We start from the raw sequence: 22,393 nt of genomic DNA, 5'->3' as shown, positions 1-22,393 counted from the left end.
GACTACTGCTGCAATTTTTCCTATATTATTTTATTTTCATTATTAAAAGAAGTTTCTACAACAAATTTTCTTTCATGTTGAAAACATCAACGAAAATTTGATAGTCAAAATTTTTAACCAACCACAAAATTTAGAACACCACAACTAAAATATCTCGTAGTTGAACTTTCAACAACAACATTAAATTTCGTGGTTAATTTTTGAGACGGCCTTTTTGACGATGATTGAAGGAGGATTATTTATTCTTTGACTACATACACAGCATACTGAATTTTTTTTTATATTTTTTTTGTGGTAATATATTATATGCGTTCAGATCCTACTGTTTAGAACAAGATAGACTTGAGCATGTAGTACTAATTTCACTATTTTTTTTAATTTAATAAAGATACGAAATTCATTGCATGTGTCTTACTGGTTTCTTAAGTCTTTTTAAGTCAAAAAGTTTCAGGCAATTGAAGTATTTGGATTGTGGTGAATCGGGTGATCACGATGAAACATGAATTTAAGACCACATGTAAATTTCTTTAAGAGGAAAAAAAGCATGGTTTAAGTAATTTTTAATAATTTAAAGTTAATACAAATGTAGAAGGGTAAGATAAGAACGTAGATTAGGTTTTGAGTGAAAACAGGAATTTGTGCAACTCAAACTCTGAATTTTGTGATTTTTAATGTCGATATTGTTAGTTAGATGAGAAGATGTAAGTACACTTTCAATTCAGCTAAACCATTAGAGAAATAGCATACAAACTCATGTCTAACGAATGGTAGAAAAACCACTTTCTAACTGCACTTCAAGCATCAAAATAAGAAATAAGTAACTAATGATAAAGCTAAAATTGAGGGAAAAAAAATCTGGTAAAAATTGACTACACTATCAACTCAAGTCAGAAGAAATAAATAATGAAACCTTCTTGTACATGTAGGGGTTCTGTGTGAACCTGTACTGAACACTCACATGAAAAGATCCCATGTGAGTAATTAAAAAAAAAAAAGGAATAATGTTACAAGTATATAAACATATACATATGTGTATCCATAATGTCACGTGACACTCTATTATTTGTCTGTTTAAAACACAATCAACTTTTTCAACCAATCTTTTCCTTCCACATCACATTATGTCATCCTTTATGTATATTTATTATGTACACTTAGCAAAATCCAAAATAAAAAAGGAAAATGCTGTGTGTACACCTTGTATACAGCTTTACACTCCCCTCACATGAAAGGGACTCACGAATATTTTATTACATGTGGGTCTCCCTTCATGTGAGGGGGATGTAAAGCTGTGTGTACATCATTGTGTACACACAGCACAACCCAAAAAAAAACCCTTTCCACTCACCCCGCATTTGAGTGTCTTGTTATGGTTCGGGGAACCATGAGTTTGTACACACAAACTTACTGATAAAAAATAACCTATCCAAGATGCTTTGTTTTATCATTTAGCCTTTGTTTGAGCACCATTTTTTCATCATGCATTTTTCAATGGTGATTTGATCTCATTTCAACAACACATTTTTTAATAAAATAATAATATAAGTAAATCCAAAATTTGTTCTTATTTTTTAACTACATATTCTTCATCATAACACTATTTAAAAATACATTTTTTTGAAATAAAAATGGGTTTCGAACAACCCCTTAATAGGGATGGAATATTTATTCATACAAAGGAAAAAAATATATATATAGCAAAAAATACAAAATTTTAAAGAAGAGACAGGACTTGACCTCTAGCTAATGAGAAAACAGAGGATAACTAATCCAATCAATACGATCTTAGTTTTCCTTTTTAAACTTTGTCCCCTCGTTGTAATTCTCAGCATCATGCATCGAGCAAGATATACTGCAAGAATATGGTGCCTTCCACTTCCTTTCCATCAAAGAAGTACTATCTTGTAATCTCCAAAAGAATTTTAAGATTGTTGTAAGAAGAACCCCCTTCTTTAACAGCTTCTATTGCCAAACCTTTCCATTTACCAGCATTTCCTCTTATTTCTTTACCTCTATCTCCATCACCCATAACAATGTCCAAGCATTTCTTGAATTCATCTCTTTCAATTATATTTTCTTCGTTTGCTTTTGCTCTCACACCTATGCACCAAACCTCGTCCACCATCTTTGCATTCGTCGTTTGATCAGAGAACTGTGGGCAGCCAATGATTGGTACTCCAGAAACCATACTTTCCAGGGTTGAATTCCATCCACTGTGTGTCACAAAACACCCTATTGACCGGTGGCTTAGTACTTCAACTTGAGAACACCATGGCACTATTATCCCATCTCCATTCAGCCCATTTTCCATCATTTTATGCACTTCCTCTTCTTCATTGTTTGATGATCTGAGGACCCAAAAAAAAGGCCTCCCACTTTCCACTAATGCGTGAAATATCTCTTCTTTTTGCTCTTTCTTTAACACGGCCAAGCTTCCAAATGATACATAGATCACCGAACGCTTAGGCTTCGAGTCTAACCACTCAAAATAATCTTTAGATTGACAGAACAAATCTCCACCAAATGACTTGTCTGTTAGGTCACTTCCACCACAGAAAGCTGATGGCATTAAGGGTCCAACAGCAATAACATTCATATTGGCTACAGCTTTGATTGATTCTTGTTCTAATTCTTCAAATGTATTAACGAGAACAAAGGATCTGGGTTCTTGTTCCAGGACGTGTATGTGTTCTTGCATCAATTTGATCATGACACTACTAAAGGGATTATCCGGTATGAGAAAGGTGGGTATGTCGCTTGAAGAAAACAATGGCAACCCCGATACTTCTATGGAAGGCGAAGAATTAATTTTGCCATGTATGCCATCTTGGCTATTGAGGAAGCGGTGATAAATGGTCAAAACGGTGGCACATTGATTAAAAAAAAAAGCAGATGGTACCTGAAGGTCACGCGCCACCGCTGCAGCCCAAGGAAGAATTATGCTGTAAACTAAAAGGGTTACTGGTTCTCCATCGGCTAGAAACTTCTGCAGAAGATTGCTGAGATTTTGGGGGCCTATGCTCCTCAACTCGGCCAAGTAGCTTAAAAACTCTTTGTGGGTTTGGGAATCGTCACTGTCCTGATAATCCAAAATGGAAGCAAACGACAACCCCGTTAAAGTTGGAAGAGATTTTATTTGTTTGAGGCCACGGTTAGTCGTGCCTAAGGTGACTTTGGCACCATTACGTACCAGGTTTTTGGCTAGTTGGAGGGACGGATTGATATGGCCTTGGACAGGGAAAAACACGATGAGGTAGTGATGGTTGTTCATCAGTGTGGCTTGTTGCTCTTGAGCCATTTTCTTCTTTGGTGTACTGAAATGGGAAGATTGTCAATTTATAGCTATTATTTCCTGGTTCATGCCTTTATGTCTTGTAGTCCCGTTTGCGCCCATTATTTTTTATTATATTAAATTAAATTTTTCTCTCTCATACTTTTAACCACACAATTTTCAATAAAATAATATTACACGTAAATTAAAAATTTTTCAACCGATTATTTTTCAAAAAAAAAATACTATTCATCTTATTATAATCTATAAATAATGGGACTGGCATGAGGGCAGCATCACATTGGAGAAGTTAAACAATTGATGTGACGGGGACAAGATTTTTCAACAATCAATTTTAGTTTGACTAATCAAAACATTAATGAAAAATGAAATTGGATTGGAAATGAGGGTATATCTTTGTCCCTACTCCAAGAAACGTACATAAATTTTGACTGTTAAAAACAAGAAAGTTGAAGGACAAGTCGCCCTTCAATTGATCAATGAAACAAAAATAAGAATACATATATTTTGCCGGCTTTTGACTTTATAAAAATGTAGTTATGGGCGACTTTTGCAAGAAAAGGGGGAATTATGCTAGAATATTTATGCTTGGCAAAACTTAAATTATATATTTTTATACTAATTAACACATTTCCAAAGTAAAAACCAATCCTCCTCTTTCGAACAAATTCAAATAGGCTAAATTAATGACAAACACCGAGTTAATAGCCAAAATGGTTATTGAACTTTGCAAAAAGTTTTCATAGAGTGAATGAACTTTAAAAATCACTTAAATCATCACTGAACTTTGTAAAGATTTTCGCGGGGTCACTGAACTTTGCAAAAAGTTTCCATGAAGTCGCTGAATTTTAAAAATCATCACATTTATCACTAAACTTTGTAAAAAGTTTTCAAGGGATCACTAATTCAATGATTCACTAGGAAACTTTTTGCAAAGTTCAGTGATCATTTATGTTATTAACTTGACAAACACCAACTAAGTTCAATAAATAATGAGAAGTGATTTTATCATCATATCAACTGGATTATCCTGGGTATCAACATTGCTCATTATAATATTAACATGAGCAATCACATTAAGCATAAATTGATACATCAAATCAATGTATTTAGTCCTCTCATAGAATATCTGATCCTTAGTCAGGAAGATAGCACTGTGATTATCACAATATATTATAGAAATATGCAAGTCTTCATTGATTTCACTAATCAATCCTCTCAACTATATAGTTTCCTTACATGCTTCTGTAATGACCATTTACTTTGTCTATGTTGTAGATAAAACTGCTGTATTTTGCAAAGTAACTTTCCAGCGGATAGCACAGCCTCCAAGGTAACACATACCCAGTAAGTGTTCTTCTCTTATTAAGATTCCCTGCATAATTTGAATCTACATACTCGGTGACTACATCTGTATTTTGACCAAAATACAAGCAAAGTAAGCATTAGTAGAGCCCTTAAGTATTGGAATATCCATTGCACTGCTTTCCAATGTTCCTTCTCATGATTTGCTATGTATATACTAAACGCACTGACTACATGTGTCAAATCTGGTATTGTACAAATTATTGTATACGTAAGGGAACCAACTGCACTGGAATAAAGAACTCGAGACATATAATCAATGTCTTCATCTGATTGAGGACACAATCAAGATGAAAATTTGAAGTGGGTAGCTAAGGGAGTATACATAATTTAGAATCCAGCATATTGAACTTTTGAAGCACCTTCTCACTGTACCTATTCTGACTCAAATATAATTTGTTAAACTTTTTATCCCTTAAAATTTCCATAACCAGAATCTTCCCTGTTGCACCAAAATATTTAATCTCAAATGCTTTACAAACCTAAGCTTTTACTTTTCTGACCTCTATTTTATCTTTGGTTGCTATGAGTATATCATCAATGTATAATAACAAATATGTAATCGATCCGTCAACTCCCTTTCTGAGGTACACACAACTATCATAACTATTTCTAATGAAATTACGAGTAGTCATGAATGAGAACCATTGCCTTTATGACTGCTTTAGTTCATACAAGGACTTATTTAACAAGCACATATAGTCTTCTTTTTCAGAGACTATGAAACCCTTTGGCTGTTCCATGTAAATGTTTTTTTCAAGTTCTCTATTCAAAATGCTATATTGACATAATATGCTCAAGCTCTAAATCATTCTTATCCACAACCCTAGGTAAAGCACGAATTGAACTATACTTTAAAATTGGTGAGAACACATTTGTGAAGTCAACACTTGAAATATGAATATAACCCTTTATTACCAATCTAGTTTTTTACCTTGTATCTTCAATCTCTAATGTCCCTTCCTTCAATTTGAACACCCACATTTTATCCTTAGGTAATTTTATCAAGTCTCAAGTGCTATTTTTATTTAATGACTCCATTTCCTCCTATTTAGGAATCAACCATCTAATAGAATCACTCAAACTGTTTGCCTCTGAATATGTATCATGCTCTTTAATGGAATTAATATTTTTAGTCACACTCAATGCATAAGCTACAAAATCTGCTTCTTCATACTTTTGTGGAGGTTTAATTTATCTGCGAGGTCTATCTTTAGCAATCGAATACTATGGTGTTGTTGGTGGTGTAGGCAAAATAGGCAAATTGTTACTGTCTACTAGCTTTGAACTAGACTACTCTGAAGTAGATTGTTCTGAAGCTTCTGAATATTTTCCTGAACCAGTTTTCAGCTCCACATGAGTTCAATGATTATGTTCCTTAATTTTACCAGAATCTCCACAAGGCGAACCATAAACCATAGCAAGTTCATCAAACACTCCATCTCTATTGGCCACCATCATTCCTGTGTCAGGAGACCACAACTTATACCTCTTCGCACCTGATTTATACCCCAAAAAGATGCACTTCCCACTATCTACACTCCAACTTCCCACTATCTACATGACCATAAACACGATACATAAAAATCTTCAAATTAGAATAACAAGAAGGTTTTTCAAACCATATATCTTTTGGTGTCTTTTTCTCAATGGTAATTGATGGTAAGCGATTAATTAGAAAATAAGTTATAGTAGCAACTCCAACCCAAAAAGTCTTAAACAACCTAGAATTTAAAAGCATACAACGAACATTTTCTATTAAAGTTCTATTCATTAGCTCTACCATACTATTTTGTTGTGGAATTCTATTTCAGGTTCAAAATTCATTTCTTCTTCCTGAATGGCGCCTGTTGCTCAAATTAATGCCCAAAGACTCCTTATGTCCAACTTTGATCCCTCTAATACCATTCTTCAAATAGTCCATGATAAGTATATTTTGTATACTTATCTGGGTTAAATGAGATTAATTGTAATAAATTGTGATGACTTACGACTTAATTAGATGTTAATTCTGTTTTTAGGTAAAACTTAAGGCAAATTGGTGGAATTTGAAGAAATGAACGAAAAAGGTTAAAAATGAAAGAATTCTGAAATTTGGGGATCAAAATATAAACATTCATTATTTGATTCGGACCATAAAATGATGATTGAAGATCACATATGATAAATTGGAGGTCAAATGAATAAAATATAATTGAAATATTCACAAATCAATCTCAACCTGAAGAAGTTATACTCCGAAATTTTTAGCCTCAAATTAAAACCCATTTTTCGAATAGCAAACATTCGTATTGGGGAAATTGTATTTTTAGAAGAACTGTAGCCCTTTGAGTCATATCTTTTCAACGCACATTGAATCATCTCAATTGGATATTGAAAGAGATTGTTATGATCAAAATATCAAAAGCTACTTAGGGACGAACTCCGCGAACCTGTGAGCGCTCGTGGGCTAATTTTGGGGCATGGAGAGATTGAAATTTTATAACTCGAGAACCATTTGGATCAATGGTACGTGTGTGATGGTTATACATGTTTGCACACACGAGCCATTTTCACATATAAGTTGGGAGTTTTTTTCGCATTTCAAATTATTTTGCAACCCAAATTGGATGCAATTTTAACCTATTTTTCTACTCTTATAAATAGAAAACAAGGGCTATACATAAAAAAAATTCTCTCTTGCCTATTCATACAAAGTAATATCACCAAGAAGGAGGGGCCAATTCATCTCTTTGACAGAGAAGATCAAACCCTAGCACAGAATTGAAGCCAATTACATCAAAAAAGTGAAGAATTCAATTTTGGACTTGAAGATCAACATATTTTGTATTCTTTCATAATCCGAGTGATATTTTTCCATTATTCTTCTTGTAATTTAGTTAAAACCATGCTAGGCTAGATCCATTTTTTGTATAGGATGAGAAGAAACTTATTGTTTATTCGTTTTAAATTCAAGACTAGTAGTTTAATTTAGTTCTTGCATTTCTTGATTAATTTTGCATACCCATTGCATTATTTATTTATTTGACCATCAATTAAATAATTAATAGCTGTTGTAATATTGAGAGACTCACAATAAGAATATAACGTGGCAAGATTATCATATGTGTAATAGATCTTAGGAATAACATTTATCCCATGTGTAATTATATAGATAATCTAAAATTTAATGCATTCAAAACATTCAAATTTGAGTTAGAAATAGATTCGAGTCGTGGTTAGGATAGAATTAATTTTTCTTGAAAAAGTAAATTAAATACATTAGTTTTATTGATTGTCAAGAACGCATGAAAGGAATTAGATTATAAATCAAAAATTGAAATAGATAACAATAGGCGGAGTCGAACTTCAATACAATCATCCATAATTTGATAAAAACCAAATTTTATAGATTTCTTAGATAAATTTAGCTTAAATCAAAAACTCTCTTTTGTTTCATATCATTCAAATTCATACGAAACTAGTAAATTTGATTTGAAATTTATTCGTTGTAGGAAGCGAATAACGATACTCTTAACTCATCAATTTTATTATTTGCCAATGATCTCGTACGCATTCGGGGTCATATGAATAGTCTACCAAAAAACCCAATGGAATTTAGGTTAAACTTCAATAAATCTCTACCTTGAACCAAATTTCAATGTATTAAACAAACTTCAAGATTCTTTACCTAGAGACAAATTCCATTGCAGGGAATAAACCAATGGCTCTTCAACAAAAAAAAAATAACTCCAACAAAACTCTCCAACACAAATTTCTTCACCTCTTCCACAAGACCCAACTAGGGCAAACACAATAATAAAAAACAAACTGAATCTAAGCATTACTCAATGGGATTACCTCTAGTGCCAAAGTTGTTAGAATTATTACCATGAGCAACAAATTTACAAATAATTTAATAATAACCAAATAGGGTAGAAACAACCTCTATAACAGAATCAACATAAACTAATTGATTCGATAGAAGGTTCTTGTGTAGAATCAATACCTTCAACCATATTCAAAGCAAAAATAATAACTAAAGCAGTTTCACTATACCTATGTGGATGCCTACTGGCAATGGTGACAAAGTGAAATTATCCATGACTTCTAAACTTGACTCTAATATATTCCTAAATGTGGACTCTAAACTAAACTCCGACGGTATTGAACCAAAATAAAAATCTACCTACGTCCATAAATTTTGTTGATTGATCCAAAGATTCTGTAGAACCAAGCATTGCTTACAATTAGAATTTCCTTGTGTACCAAATTTGCTCGAATTACGAGCAACAACATTAAAACTAACTCCAACTGAGCTAGCGACATATTCTTTGATACCAAATTCGCTCAAATCATGAGCAACCCAATCACAACCAATTCTATCCGAGTCAACGCTTATTAAACCATAAGAAACAAACCAGCCTCACTGAACCTCTGTTGAGGTCTAATATTCAATTTAGTGACAACTGCATCAAACGTGATCGTTTAACCTTACAACACATATAACTTGACCTTACATTGCTTCTCCTCCGGCATCCAAACAAAAGCTGCCATAGCAAAAAATGTCTTGTTGCGATCTAAAAGTGGAATATCAAACTTCATAATTATCATCCTGAAACAATCAAACCTTATCTTGAGTTTCTCACTCTAAAACAAAGCTAAAACTGGCTTTCCTAGAAAATTGTACGACTTGTTAGAAAACTAGCAACGATTATGAATGGTACAATAACACTTGCTAGAAATCGAGCCATTGGTTGTGACGAATTATGTATCGCATTAATATAGCATGTTAACAAATTTAAACAAGTGGATGCATGCACTAACACCACTTGTTAGAAAATTGTGAGATATGACAGAATGAGAAGTGAATGTCATAACTCAAGAAAACAAGGAATAAAGGTTGAAAACACTATGGACAGAAGAGGAGAATTTTATTCATAAGGAGAGAAAATATAAAATGAATTGTATTCTAATTCTATACAATGAAATCTAAAACATAATTCAAAGCTAATAATCATGTGGAGTATATATAGTATTATATATTTATGGTATAAATATAAAATGTGAAAGAAATAATCAAATTAGATAAAGTGCCAAAGTGGTGGGAAATGTGACATTTGTGTGGGACGTCAGGGGTTCGAGTCACTCCCCACGCATATATTAAAATGTCTTGATAAGGCCTTGGGGTTCTAGCCAGTATTTTCTGACTGTTTATTTTTGTAACAATCTACTAACAGTCATTAAAACACCTACTACTCAGTCATTAAAATTATGCATTAACATGGTGAAAGACTGTTCCTTCCATCTTGCCTATATAAACCTATATTTCGTTTTGGGAAAAACACACACAAAAAGAAAATAGAAAAATCATCTTGCATCAATCCTCCTTTTCATATTCTGAATTTCTTATATTCGGGTTTTTATATTTATTCTGGAGTACAATTGAGTGTTCTAGAAAAATCATTCGTGATTGCTACACAAGTGGTTTACGATCGTTGTATCCTGGAAATGATTGTCCACGGAGGTCACAGCAATTATTGACGGGAAATTTCACTTTAGGACATCGTGCTGTCACGAGACTCGATCAGACAATAAGTTTTATATTTCTGCATTATATTGTTCTGATCACTACTGCAACTAATTATTTTTTCCAACATATAGGCCTTAAAAGAATATATTACAGATGGAAAGAAGATAAAAATGACTCAAAAAAATGAAAACAATACTTTTCGGAATAACACTTCTGCTTTAGTTACATGCAAATGCTAGGCGGGCAGCACATGGCGCTTGAACAAAAATGCAGGCAACAAGAGAGTGGCAGTCTAGTATCCCAAATGACGCTCAGGGGCTTTGTTTCGGGGTCCAAAATTCGTTTCTTCTTCCTAAATGGCACTAGGCGCCCAAACTGATGCTTTAAAGACTCCAATATCCAACTTTGATCCCTCTAATACCCTTCTTCAAAAGGTTCACCAAAAAGCCCAACGAAATTTGCATCAAATTTCAACATTGGCAGTCGTCGCAATAATGGCTGTGGTGAGTTGTTGAATTTGACGTTGGTGGAAAAGGTAGGCTTTGTGTTAAATTTGGTTGTGGAAGAGTGGGTTGTGAAGAGGGTGGCAATAGGAGACAATGATTTGAGTGCAAAAAAGGTGCAAAACTATGACTTGAGTGCAATAGGTTGTAAAACTGATTTCTACTCAACGAAATTATCATTTAGTTGTGGCTTGAGTGCAAAAAATGATGTATTGCATTATCATTTATATGGGAAATTAACAAGACAAATAATCAAAATGAATAAATAAATAAATAAATATATATATATACCCTCCAAACTCTTTCCTCATGAGCAAGGGCAGCAGTGTAATCAATCACCTATTCCTAACATCTTCTACAGCTCAATCCTACGTAAACACAACACAATCGAGTCCTACTATTGTTGTGGATAGTCTTGAGCAAGAGACTTCCAATGGTATTTATATAGCCTATGCTTAATCCTCATTTTTCAAAAACTCACTTTTAAAAAAAAAATAAAAATTTAAACCACACATTCTTCCATAAAATAATATTATACGTCAATTGATAACTTTTTCTTATTTTTTAACTATACATTCTCCAAAATATCATTATTTCAAAACTCATTTTCTCCCATATTTCCATTAAAATGGGGCACAAACAAGGGTTTAATGATTTCTATTATATTGTAAATTAATTTTCTTCAAATAACTTTTAAGTTCTCTTCATAAAAAAATGTAGAAATAGCCGTAGATTGACATCGGAAAGAATAATAAATGAAAATAAGGAAAAACGGAGATGTGTGCACATTTGATGAGATATCCTCTCCATTTTCCAAGAGATTCGCATCATCATGCAAAAATGTTGTTTCGCAACACTTGAAAGATTGGAGTGCAGCAACACATAATGGTAGAGAACTAGGCTACAAATGTCATCATCTAAATAATTTTTTTAGTAAATTTGAGTTATGTTCAATACTGTAATCACTTACAAGTTTTTACTCTACCTTATGAGAAAGTTTGATGTTGACTTAGATTTGAAAGACATCGTTGTAAAATGTATAAAGAACCCAAAATGCATGTACTAAAAAGTTAAAATAATTGAAGTTGGAGGAAAAGGATCCACTATAGTGTAAGCCAGTAACTATTAAATCACATGAGGATTGTAAGTTGATGTGTGCACACTTTGAAAGTGAGAAGTTATTTATTGACTATTATTACTTGTTATGTATGCAATGATAATTATCATTTTGTAGATGCTTTTGTATGTTTCTTGTTAATTTCTTTTAATCTTATTTTCAACTTTGTAGTTGTTGCAAGTCCACTTGAAATATTGGTCAAAATATTGGTAGCGGCCAAGTATTGGTTAATAAATATCTTTTACTAACTTATTCGGAATCCAATAATCAGATTTTGGTTGGTTGCAACCAAATCTTGGTTGCTGAAATATAAAAAATAAAAAATGTTGACCATTCACTGACCAATTTTTGGTCATCATGTGAATAATACAAACCAATTTGATAAAACAAACAACGGAAAAGATCTAAGAGAGCCGGAAGAAGAAACTAATTATGAGAGCCTCCAAAGAAGTAGGTTTCTAATGAAAAAACATGGGTTTATATATTACAAAAGAAGTAAATAAAAATGAAACCTATAAAAAAAGGAAACTAAATATTGTACAATAATATTATATAGAAACTATAAAAGGCTAACAACCCCCCTCAAACTCACGATGTTACAGTAAGAAGCAGCGAGAGTTTGTCAAATAAGAAACGAAAACGATGAACTGGATAAGACTTCGTGAAAAAGTCAGCAAGCTGTAATGATGAAGAAACAAATGGTAGTGAAATGGTGCCAATCTGTAAAAGATGGCGAATTAGATGGCAATCAATCTTAATATGTTTCGTGCACTCATGGAATACAGAGTTGTGAGATATCTTAGTAGCATTTTTATTATCACAATACATAAGGACTGGAAAGGATGAAGAAACACCCACGTCTGCAAGTAACCAACGTAACCACACAGCCTCAGTGGTAGTAGATGCCATAACACGATACTCTGCCTCAGTAGAGGAATGAGAAACAACAGTCTATTTCTTACTCTACTAAGAAATAAGTGAATAACCTAAAAAATACAAAAACCAGCAGTGGACTTGTGATCAGTGGAGTTACTGGCCCAATCAGCATCAGAGTAGGCACAGAACACTAAAGATGAGGTCGATGGAAACAAAAGATGCTGAAAGCAAGTACTATGAAAATAGCGCAAAATACGAACAACGGCTATCCAATGAACTGCAGTAGGAGCTGAAACAAATTGACTAACAATATGAACAACATAAGCAATGTCAGGATATGTGATGATAAGATAAGCTAGACATCCAACAATAGTCCGATACAAAGTGGGATCAATTAATGGTGCATCGTCAAAGGATGAATATCGGGCGTTGGCCTCAAGAGTATCAACAGTTTTAGAATCAGTAAGATATGCACGCTCAATAACATCCATAGTATACTTGGACTGAGAGAGAAGATAACCTTTAGGAAAAGAAGCAACTTTGATCCCAAAAAATAAGATAATGTACCCAAGTCCTTCATTTCAAAACGATGAGCCAATTCTAATTTCAAACCTGCAATTCCATCAATGTCATCACCAGTAATAATCATATCATCAACATATGGTAATAATAGAATGTGACTAGCTGAAGTGCATCTAAAGAATAACGCGGAGTCATGATGACTGGATGTAAAACCAAGAGACGTAACAACAGTAGAAAATTTCTCAAACCACGGACGAGGTGCTTGTTTGAGACCATATAGTGCCTTCTTGAGTTTGCAAACAAATTCGAAAGAGCCAAAGGAAGAACCATGTAAACCTCATCTTTAAGATTTTCATTTAAAAAGACATTTTTGACGTCCAAGAGAGAGACTCCACTAACGAATAGATGTAATTGCAGTAAGTGTATGAACAGTGGTCATCTTGGCAACGGGAGCAACTTTCTCCTAATAATCCAAACCATACTGTTGATTTAAACCTTTAGCAATCAATCTAGCCTTGTAGTGCTCAACTGAACCTTCAGATTTGGTTTTAGTCTTATAAACACAATGACAATCGATTGCATGTTTACCTTAAAGCAATGCAACCAAGTCTCAAGTGTCCGTCTTATGTAGAGCAGAGAGTTCATAAGCCATAGCTTGTTGTCAAAGAGGATCCAAAATAGCTTCTTTATCAGAAAATGATTTAGATAACTTATGAATGGAGGTTAGAAAGCAGAAAAGGACTCAGAATAACAAGAATAATCAAAACCAGGTAACTAAGTGGACTTACGAATACGTTGAGGATATCGAGGAAGAGATAGAACAGGAGCTGAATCAACAATCTCAGGCGGTGTTTGGGAAGCCATAGAAGATTGAGGGGTATCATGAGTTGAAGCATGTGTACTTGCAGGATACGAAGAATTAACAATACATGGGGTATGGGAAGGTAGACTATTTATATCATTAGAGAATGGATCAATATGAATAAGGTCAATTTTAGTCACGTCATGAGTATTATCAAAAATAGAGAAGAATGGAATGTTCTCAAGAAACACGACATGACGAGAAATATATAACTTAAGAAAACACAGATAGTAGAGCGAGATGTCAACTTATGATGTTTGACTTTAGGACGAAGGACAAAGTAAGTACAACCAAATACTCTCAATGAGAAGTAATCCGGAGGATGTTCGATGTTTCAAAGGGTGATAAACATGAATTATGGGAAGATAAAATCTTATTAAATAAAGAACATCAGTAAGAGCTGCTTCTCCCCAAAATTCACTGAGAACTTTGGCAGACAAAAGAAGTGAACTAGCAGTTTCTACAATATGTCTATGCTTTCGTTCAACAACACCATTTTGTGGGGTATTAGTACACGATGTTTGATGAGTTGTGCCGTCAAGAGCAAGCAATTCAAAGAAATCAGTTAAAGTGTACTCTCTACCCAAATCACATCTAAAACATTTAATTATAGTGAAATGTTGAGTTTTAATAAGTGTTCTAAAGGACTGATAAATAGACAAAAAGTTAGATCGTTGTTTCATAAGATAAACTCAACAATAACGACTATAATCATCAATAAAGGACACATAATATCAAGACTCTCCTTTTGTAGCAATAGGAGCATGTCTCCATACATCAGAGTGAACAAGATCAAATGGTACAATAGAATGAGAAATAATTCGAGGAAAAGGTAAAGAATAAAATTTTGTTAACTTGCAGTCACTACAATCAGAAATGTCAAGAGCTTGTATATTTCCCAATTGACCCTTAAAAACTAAAAATTTCAAACGATTAGCGAAAACATGTCCAAGGCGAGAATGCCACAACAAAAAAAAATAGAAGACGATGAATTCAAAGAAAAAGATGACAAATCAACACCAGAGGCTACAACGTGTGGTGGTCTTAGATTGTCCAAAACATATAACCCTAATTGTCTACTGCCTATCCCAATCAGCCTCTGAGATTGAGGATCCTGCACATGACAAACAGTAGAAGAAAATCGAACTAAGTATCCAGAATCGCACAATTGGCCAATAGAGATAAGATTCAGAGCAAGAGTTGGAACACAATAAACATTTGAAAGTGATGAATTATGTGTATTAACAGAACCAACACCTACTAAAGGTAATGGTGTGCCATCAGTAGTCATAACAGACATAGACAAGTTAGAATGAAACAAGTCAATAAAGAATTATGAGTTAGAAGACATGTGTTTAGAAGCACCTGAGTCAAAGATCCATGAAGAAGAAATACCTGAGTGACTCTATGATGACAAACCTATATGAGTGGAGGCTGATACAGCATGTGGCTGTGTAGCTAAGAACTTTTGAAACTGCTCTACTAAGTCCGTCAACATTGGATTGGAGGAAGGTGATGCTCCAAGTATGGACGATCACTAGGTGGCACCTATGTTAGCATTGAGATGATAGGGTCGCTACAGTGATTGAGGTTGCTGCTTCTTCAATAGCTTAGGATTTTGAGATTTCCAATGTCCTTTTTGTTTACAAAAGGTACACTTATTACTGGTAACTCGCACATAACCTTTATTCTAATTCTGTGTGGACAGTCGAGAGGGTATAACCAACATTGAGGTGCTAGATGAAAGAAGAGATACTTCTCCTACAAGAGATTTCAAACGTATTTCCCCAGTTACAAGTTCATTAACAATCGAATCAACTAAAGAAAGTGGAGTGCGATACAAGATAGAGCTTCTAAATCCCTCGAAGTTACTGCGAAGTGCCATAAAAAATTGAACTAATCGCTGCTTCTCTCTAAAAATAATATATTCCTCACATGCTTTCAGTCCTGCTGATTCCGTAAGAGCCAATTCATCCCAAATTGAATTCATAGCACTGTAAAACTCAAAAATATTCATATCATTCTGATGTAAAGCTCATATATCAATTTCCAACCGATACCATTTTGTAAAGTTAGACTTAGTGTATAACTTTTGAAAGTGCTCCCGAACTTTCTTTGCTATTTCAAACTTTGCTGACTGTGTACTAATGGATTGCTCAGCAGAATTATGAATCAAAGTGAGAAATTTCGCACTGTTTGACTCCCAATTATTTAACTCCATCACATAATTCTCAGCAATGTTCTTGGGTTTCACAACAGTTCCACTGACATAGCCCCTCAATCTTCTTCCCTTTAGAAAATTGCTTATCACTATACTCAAATATGAGTAATTTTTACATACTAATGGATTGAAGTGAATCATCTCTTTCAATTACCATTATGTAGTTGTTTTGCGCGGGTAGTCGCTAACAATTAAAAAAGGGATCAGACGATTGTGTAAGGAACAGAACTCTTGAGACAAAGTCCCAAAAAAGGTGTTTTATTGGCAATGATTTACAATTGAAAATAAACAGAATACCTCCAAGGGGCGCAAGCACACGAGTATAAAAGAAGTGTTTAAATTTAAGCTAAGAAATTAAAGTTACATATTCTCTGTTTGAGAGTGTTTGATTCGGGGCCTTTATTCTATGTCTTCTCTTCTTTTTTATATTCCCTTGATGACTTCTTTGTGACAAATTGCTTCGAAACTGCTTGATTGTTTTATAACTACCAACTTTCTTTATGGTGGCTAACTTCTCGTGGAACTGCCGTCTCTAATTGCTGTCATTACTCGTTGTCGTTCAACCGCCTTCAACTGAGCTCCTTGAATCGTGAAATGTGATAAGATTACTCAATAACTGTTATTCTGGACAACCATAATATTTTATGTTTGCTAAGATCCTGGGCGATTCGAAAGTTTGGGCGAAAATGGGATCATCGCTCTGGGCGACCGTAAGGCACTCCATTCGCTCAGTTTCTGGGCGTCTTGCAAACTTGGGCGATGATGTCATTGTGTTCGTGGGCTTTCACTGCATTTATCAATAATCCTGTTCGGACCTTTATCCTGAACTCCCCAATTGGGCTTCACTTTTTGGGCTATTTGATTTGGGCTGCACTTTTAGTGTGTCAACAATTACCCCCCAATATGGCAGAATTGATACCAATTATTAATCTTTGCCATATTCACTTTGTATTCTCCAGCAACATTTGAACCTCCCAAGAATTTCAATCATTATTTTATTCTATAGCCCGAAAAGGTGCAACGTTACAAACCTTTATAAACCCAAAAGACACGCCATTTCGTCGCGCTACTAAGCCTCATCTCTATATTTCGCGCTTCCTCCTCACTATTTTACTGTTCATTTTCTTACTTCTCTGCTACGTTTCTTAGGCAAATCTTAACAAAACTATACTGTACACCCAATGGCGACTTCACAAACTAAATCTGATGATTCTTTTAGTTTCGAAGATTTCCAGAAAATCCTTACTAGACCGTATGTAAATCCAAACATCCTTACACCAGCCAATGCCGACCTCAATGAATTCTATTTGGGTCCATCATTCAGTAATACTGAAGCCGCTGGACAAGTGGCGGTGGGCCAGCTATTCCCTTGCACTCAAGACCCTCGGTTCCTGAACTCTCTGTCATTGAGGCCGATTCGTGAAAAAGGTATTGGCACTTGGCCCAAAGCTGATGTTATTTTTCGTAGATGGCATACACGTCTTGTGAATCATGGCCCTACCAAGGTGATTTTTGATCGTGCTAGGATTTCAGACTTATTAGAAATTGCTCTTCAACCCCTAATTTTCGACCCAGTGTTTTTTTCGATTGCTTTGAGTTTTTGGTCTTCTGAATATAATACCTTCGTTTACCCTGTTGGTCCCATATCTATTACTTTAAGGAATGTTGAAGCCCTAGTAAATCTTCCGCCTTTGGGCAATACCATCTTTCCTGGTATCTTGATTTCCAGTGTTGGCCCGAAATTTGACAAGAAAGTTACCGAGTCCTATTCAAGCATGCAAGGCTTTTATAATCATTCAAGCACTGAACCTTCCCACACTGAGCGTGTGGCCTTTCTTCAAATTTGGCTTTGTAAATATATTCTCTGCGTGCTAAATATGAAACCCTGTATGAGCTACTTACCCATAGCGCATGAATTGGCGCGTGGTAGGCCTTTGAACTTATGTTCCTTCTTTTTAGCTGCCCTTTATAGAGGCATGGCTTCACTTCAATCTCAACTGAAGAATGGTGCATCTCCCACTGGCAGTGGCCCCCTTTGGTTCACTCAACTGTGGTTGAGAGCATACTTTCCACCACTTGGTGCTCCATCAATTTCCCTTCGTTCTGCTAGCTGCTATGGGTTAGCCATTGACCCGTTAAAACCTATAAATATGTCCAGTAGGGACATTTTTTCATTCTTTTATACCTTAAATTCGATTCCTTCCTTCTTTTCTTTTCTTGCTCACTTGACTCCAGATTATGTGCAATATCCATCCACCCTGGACAGTGCGAGCGCCTCTCTGCTTGTTTGAATTCAGTTTTTGATTAGGAGGGAATTGTTCCATGATATTTTAACTGGAACCAATGCCAAGGCTGGGGTTGAAATATATGCTCCCCATTTTTTTGCTCGTCAACTTGGTTTTGGCCAAACTTGCCCTATTCCTCCTTGCTACTCCAAAAATTTGACAGATCGTTTTCACACTATTAATAAGGCAGAAGCACAAGCTGTAGATGCTTGCAACATTCTTTTGACGAGCAAATTTTCATTAGCCCCTTTTAATTCTAGCTGTGCCGTCCATCCTCTTTTTGAACAGCTCTGGCCATCAGTAAAATGCAGATTGTTTGCAACTGATGCTAATCGTGCCTTCCATTTATTGGATCAGCCAAACACTTCCTCTACTTCTCCTATTTTGGTCACCCTTGTGTCCATTAGGAATCCTCCCTCCCCTGCTCACGCTAAACGTCCTATCCGTCCATCTACTTCTCCACCTGCCAAGGCTACTGCAGCTAAAGGTGCCTTAAGCCGCAAAAGACCAGCTTCGGCATCTCTCGTTTTGCAGGATGATGATGATTATGACGCTCCACTCATCCTTAGGAGAAAGGTAATTGAATTTCTTTATTCACAAACATACTTTTCTATGTACTAATGTTTTACCTGAATTTCTCAGAAAAGTTCAGGCTCTCCTTCGAAAGCTTTGGTTTTGGCAACTCTTGCTTCACCATCTTCTGCTAAAGCTGCTTCGTCCAAATCAGCTGATGAAGGGACTATGCTTAAAGAGAAACTCGTAGTCCTGGAATCTTCATCACAACCAGTAGAAGGGCCACCTTCTTCACAGGGCGCCGACCCCCCAAATGTCGAACTAGAAGGTAATACATATTTTGATGTTTTACCTTTGCTTGTGCTATTGGTTTCTGATTCGTTGCTTCTTGAATTATGTAGAGGCTCCTATGGGCCTGCTCGTTGTGGCAGAGTCTTCTCGCCTAGATAAGGGAAAGTCTCCACAGGTGGTGGAGCCAACTGGTGATGTGCCTGAACTTCCCAAGATTACTAATGAGGTAACATTTTGCTTCACTTTCATTTTCGCTTCGTTTATTGTAGTGAAAGCCCTCAACGTTGGCATTTTTCTTTGCAAGGTGCTGTTGACATTGTGCGTTCCATCCAGGACTTGTTCACTTCCTGGGGACAAGTCAAGACGTCTCGCCCTACTTCAACCAGTCATCGTTTTGTTTCATCTTCTGCTTTTTCGGAGGAAAATATGAAGTTTCTCAAGCAGTCGGTACTTGAGTATGTGTCTTTCATGGACATGGATATCGGCCAGGCTAGTGCTACTAAACATAAGGAAAAGTTTGAGCTATTGAGTTCGAAATTAGCGCAAGCACTTACACTTCCGTCACTCAATGTTTCTGCTGACTTTAAAGCGACATTGAAGGTTGTCCACTCTAACATTCTCTCCTTGCTAGCTAAGAATGTTGAACTGAAGACCAGGAGTACTCAATATCTTTGTGCTGCATCTGAAAGAGAGTCTTTGCTTCTAGAGATTAACAAAGCCGAGGATGAATTGAAAGAAATCTCTTCCGATGTTATGATCGAAGACTCTTTGATGGTAAACTTGGCTGCAGAGATGAAGGAGCTTCAAGCAAAGATGAACGACTGTAGCGCGAGAATGGCTGCTAAAAAGCGTAATACTTCCCAAGGAATTGAACGAACCAAGTCTTCGGTTAAGCAGTATAAAAAGCTAGAGGTTGATGACGATTTTGTAACTGAATTAAATGTCGCTTCTTCTCAACAGAGGGAAAATTGGGGAAGACTTAGGGAAAGAATATGTTCGGCTTGGAGTGAATTGTAATTAAGACATCCAATGCCTTAACTTTCCTTTTGTAATTTCATACTAATTGCCATTACTAATTTTGAATATAACGGCAGCTATCGTCATTAATGTACGACTACTTTGTCTACTTGCATATTAATTGACGTTGTCCTTAATCGTCAACTCCCCAAGCATTTAATTGCTTTATGCTAAGATTCATGTACATTCTTTCTTGGTATTCCCATCTCTTTTCCTAAGACTTTGGGTCATTTGATTTCAGTTATTAGGCACGAATGTGGCCATTCATATTATGTCTTTTCACCTTCACGCCTCTATAAATGTGCGTGTATTTCACACCTATCATTTTCATTTCCATTCTTTTCTTCAAAAACTAATTTGCTGCTAGCGTTTGGCATCTCAACAATTGATCCAAAATTTTCATCTTCCATAGAAATGGATCATTTGATTCGCCCATTTTGTTATCTGTCTTGATGTCACCTTTGGTATGGGAGATATAGGAAATATTCTTTGGCCAGCAAAGGTCTTTCCATCGTCTTCATGTTCTCTATAAGGAGTTCAATGATGGAAGGAGATTTTTGAGGACCTTTCAAGCCACTTTCCTTGTTGAGAGTGCTTCTCAGTCTCCTTACCCGTTATTGCAGCAATGCGACTAGGCAGGCGATTTGAGGGTTCTTTTCTTCCTTTTTGCTTGCTGAGAGTGCTTCTCGGCCTCTCTACTTGCCCTTGCAATAGTGCGATTAGGACAACTATCAAGGCCTGTCCACTCTCTTACTTGGTAATGGACCGAAAAATTAGTTTGCTCTCAATTTTAGCTCATAGAGCATTTAGTATTTTGTATCTCGCAATTTATAATGAATATTTAATAACAACGGAATTTATTTGAACGTATTTCGTTCTTGCCTTATTTATCTACGATTGTTCAACGCAATTATATTGATTACGCTTTTATTTGTTCACTTTCCCATAAGGAATGAACATATTTTTTTAAACATTTGCCATTAATGAACTTCATGTGATTGGTGCCATCTAAATCTTCTAAATGATACGCTCCATTAGACAACGCACTATTTACTTTATATGGCCCTTTCCAATTGGGTGACCACTTGCCATACTTTGGATCCTTGCTATCCAAAGGGAGTATTGTTTTTCAAACCAATTTGCCTAGGTTAAATGACTTGGCTATGACCTTTTTATTATAAAACTTAGCCATCCTTTGTTTTTGAACTTGCAATCTATCTAGGACGTCCAACTTTAATTCGTCCAACTCCAATAAGTTTTGAACTAGTGATTCGGTATACTCACCATCACTTAACTTATATTGCAAACACACTCTAATTGATTGCACATTGATTTCCATAGGCAAAATGGCCTCCTGTCCATAAGTAAGTTGGAAAGGAGTAACTTTGGTACTTGATCGAGGCGACGTCCTATAAGCCCATAAGGCCTTGTTTAGACATTCGTGCCAATTTCAGACATTTTCATTTATCATTTTCCTTATGATGTTTTTTAGAATCTTATTAGAAGATTCTGCCTATCCGTTAGATTGAGCGTAATATGGTGTGGAGTTCACTAACTTAACTCCAAACTCGCTCAAGATTTTCTTCACTTGATCTCCATTCAAAGAAGTTTCGTGATCTACCATCAAAGTTTGTGGAATCCTAAATCTATAAATAATATGATCATGGATAAATTCTATGACACTCTTTTGGGTGATCACCTTTAAAGGTATTGCTTCTACCCACTTAGTGAAAAAATCAGTTGCAATTATGACAAAGGTATGTTGCTTGGACGATGGGGGATAAATCTTTCCTATCAGGTCTATCGCCCAACCCTTGAACGGCCAGGGTTTGATTATGGGTGCCATTTCTCTTGTTGGCGCCCTTTGTATTGGACCATGCTTTTGGCACGCTAGACAACTCTTCGCATATTGAACACATGATTCTCCCATCTTGGGCCAAAAATATTCATTCCTAATAATTAACCATCTCATCTTTTGGCCAGCTTGATGGGCTCCACATATCCCTTCATGCACTTC

At 35.5% G+C, this 22,393-nt stretch overlaps 1 protein-coding gene across 2 annotated transcripts; it reads right to left on the bottom strand.

The window, feature by feature from the left end:
• Positions 1-1,633: 1,633 nt before the first annotated feature.
• Positions 1,634-3,321, bottom strand: LOC111389292 (crocetin glucosyltransferase, chloroplastic-like). 2 transcript variants are annotated; one of them, XM_023014213.1, is made up of 2 exons: positions 3,191-3,321; positions 1,634-3,079 (listed from the first exon to the last, which is right to left on the bottom strand). In XM_023014213.1, the coding sequence occupies exons 1-2, from the start codon at positions 3,296-3,298 to the stop codon at positions 1,898-1,900; spliced, it is 1,290 nt and encodes a 429-aa protein (XP_022869981.1). In that variant the 5' UTR covers positions 3,299-3,321; the 3' UTR covers positions 1,634-1,897. The 2 variants fall into 2 exon arrangements, with proteins under 2 accessions (XP_022869981.1, XP_022869980.1); XM_023014212.1 differs by having other exon boundaries at positions 1,634-3,321.
• Positions 3,322-22,393: the final 19,072 nt, after the last annotated feature.

This window comes from Olea europaea, unplaced genomic scaffold (assembly GCF_002742605.1).
Source record: "Olea europaea var. sylvestris unplaced genomic scaffold, O_europaea_v1 scaffold574, whole genome shotgun sequence".
NCBI lineage: Eukaryota > Viridiplantae > Streptophyta > Magnoliopsida > Lamiales > Oleaceae > Olea > Olea europaea.
The sequence above is the reverse complement of the archived record's forward strand: the minus strand, read 5'-3'. Positions and strand labels throughout refer to the sequence as shown.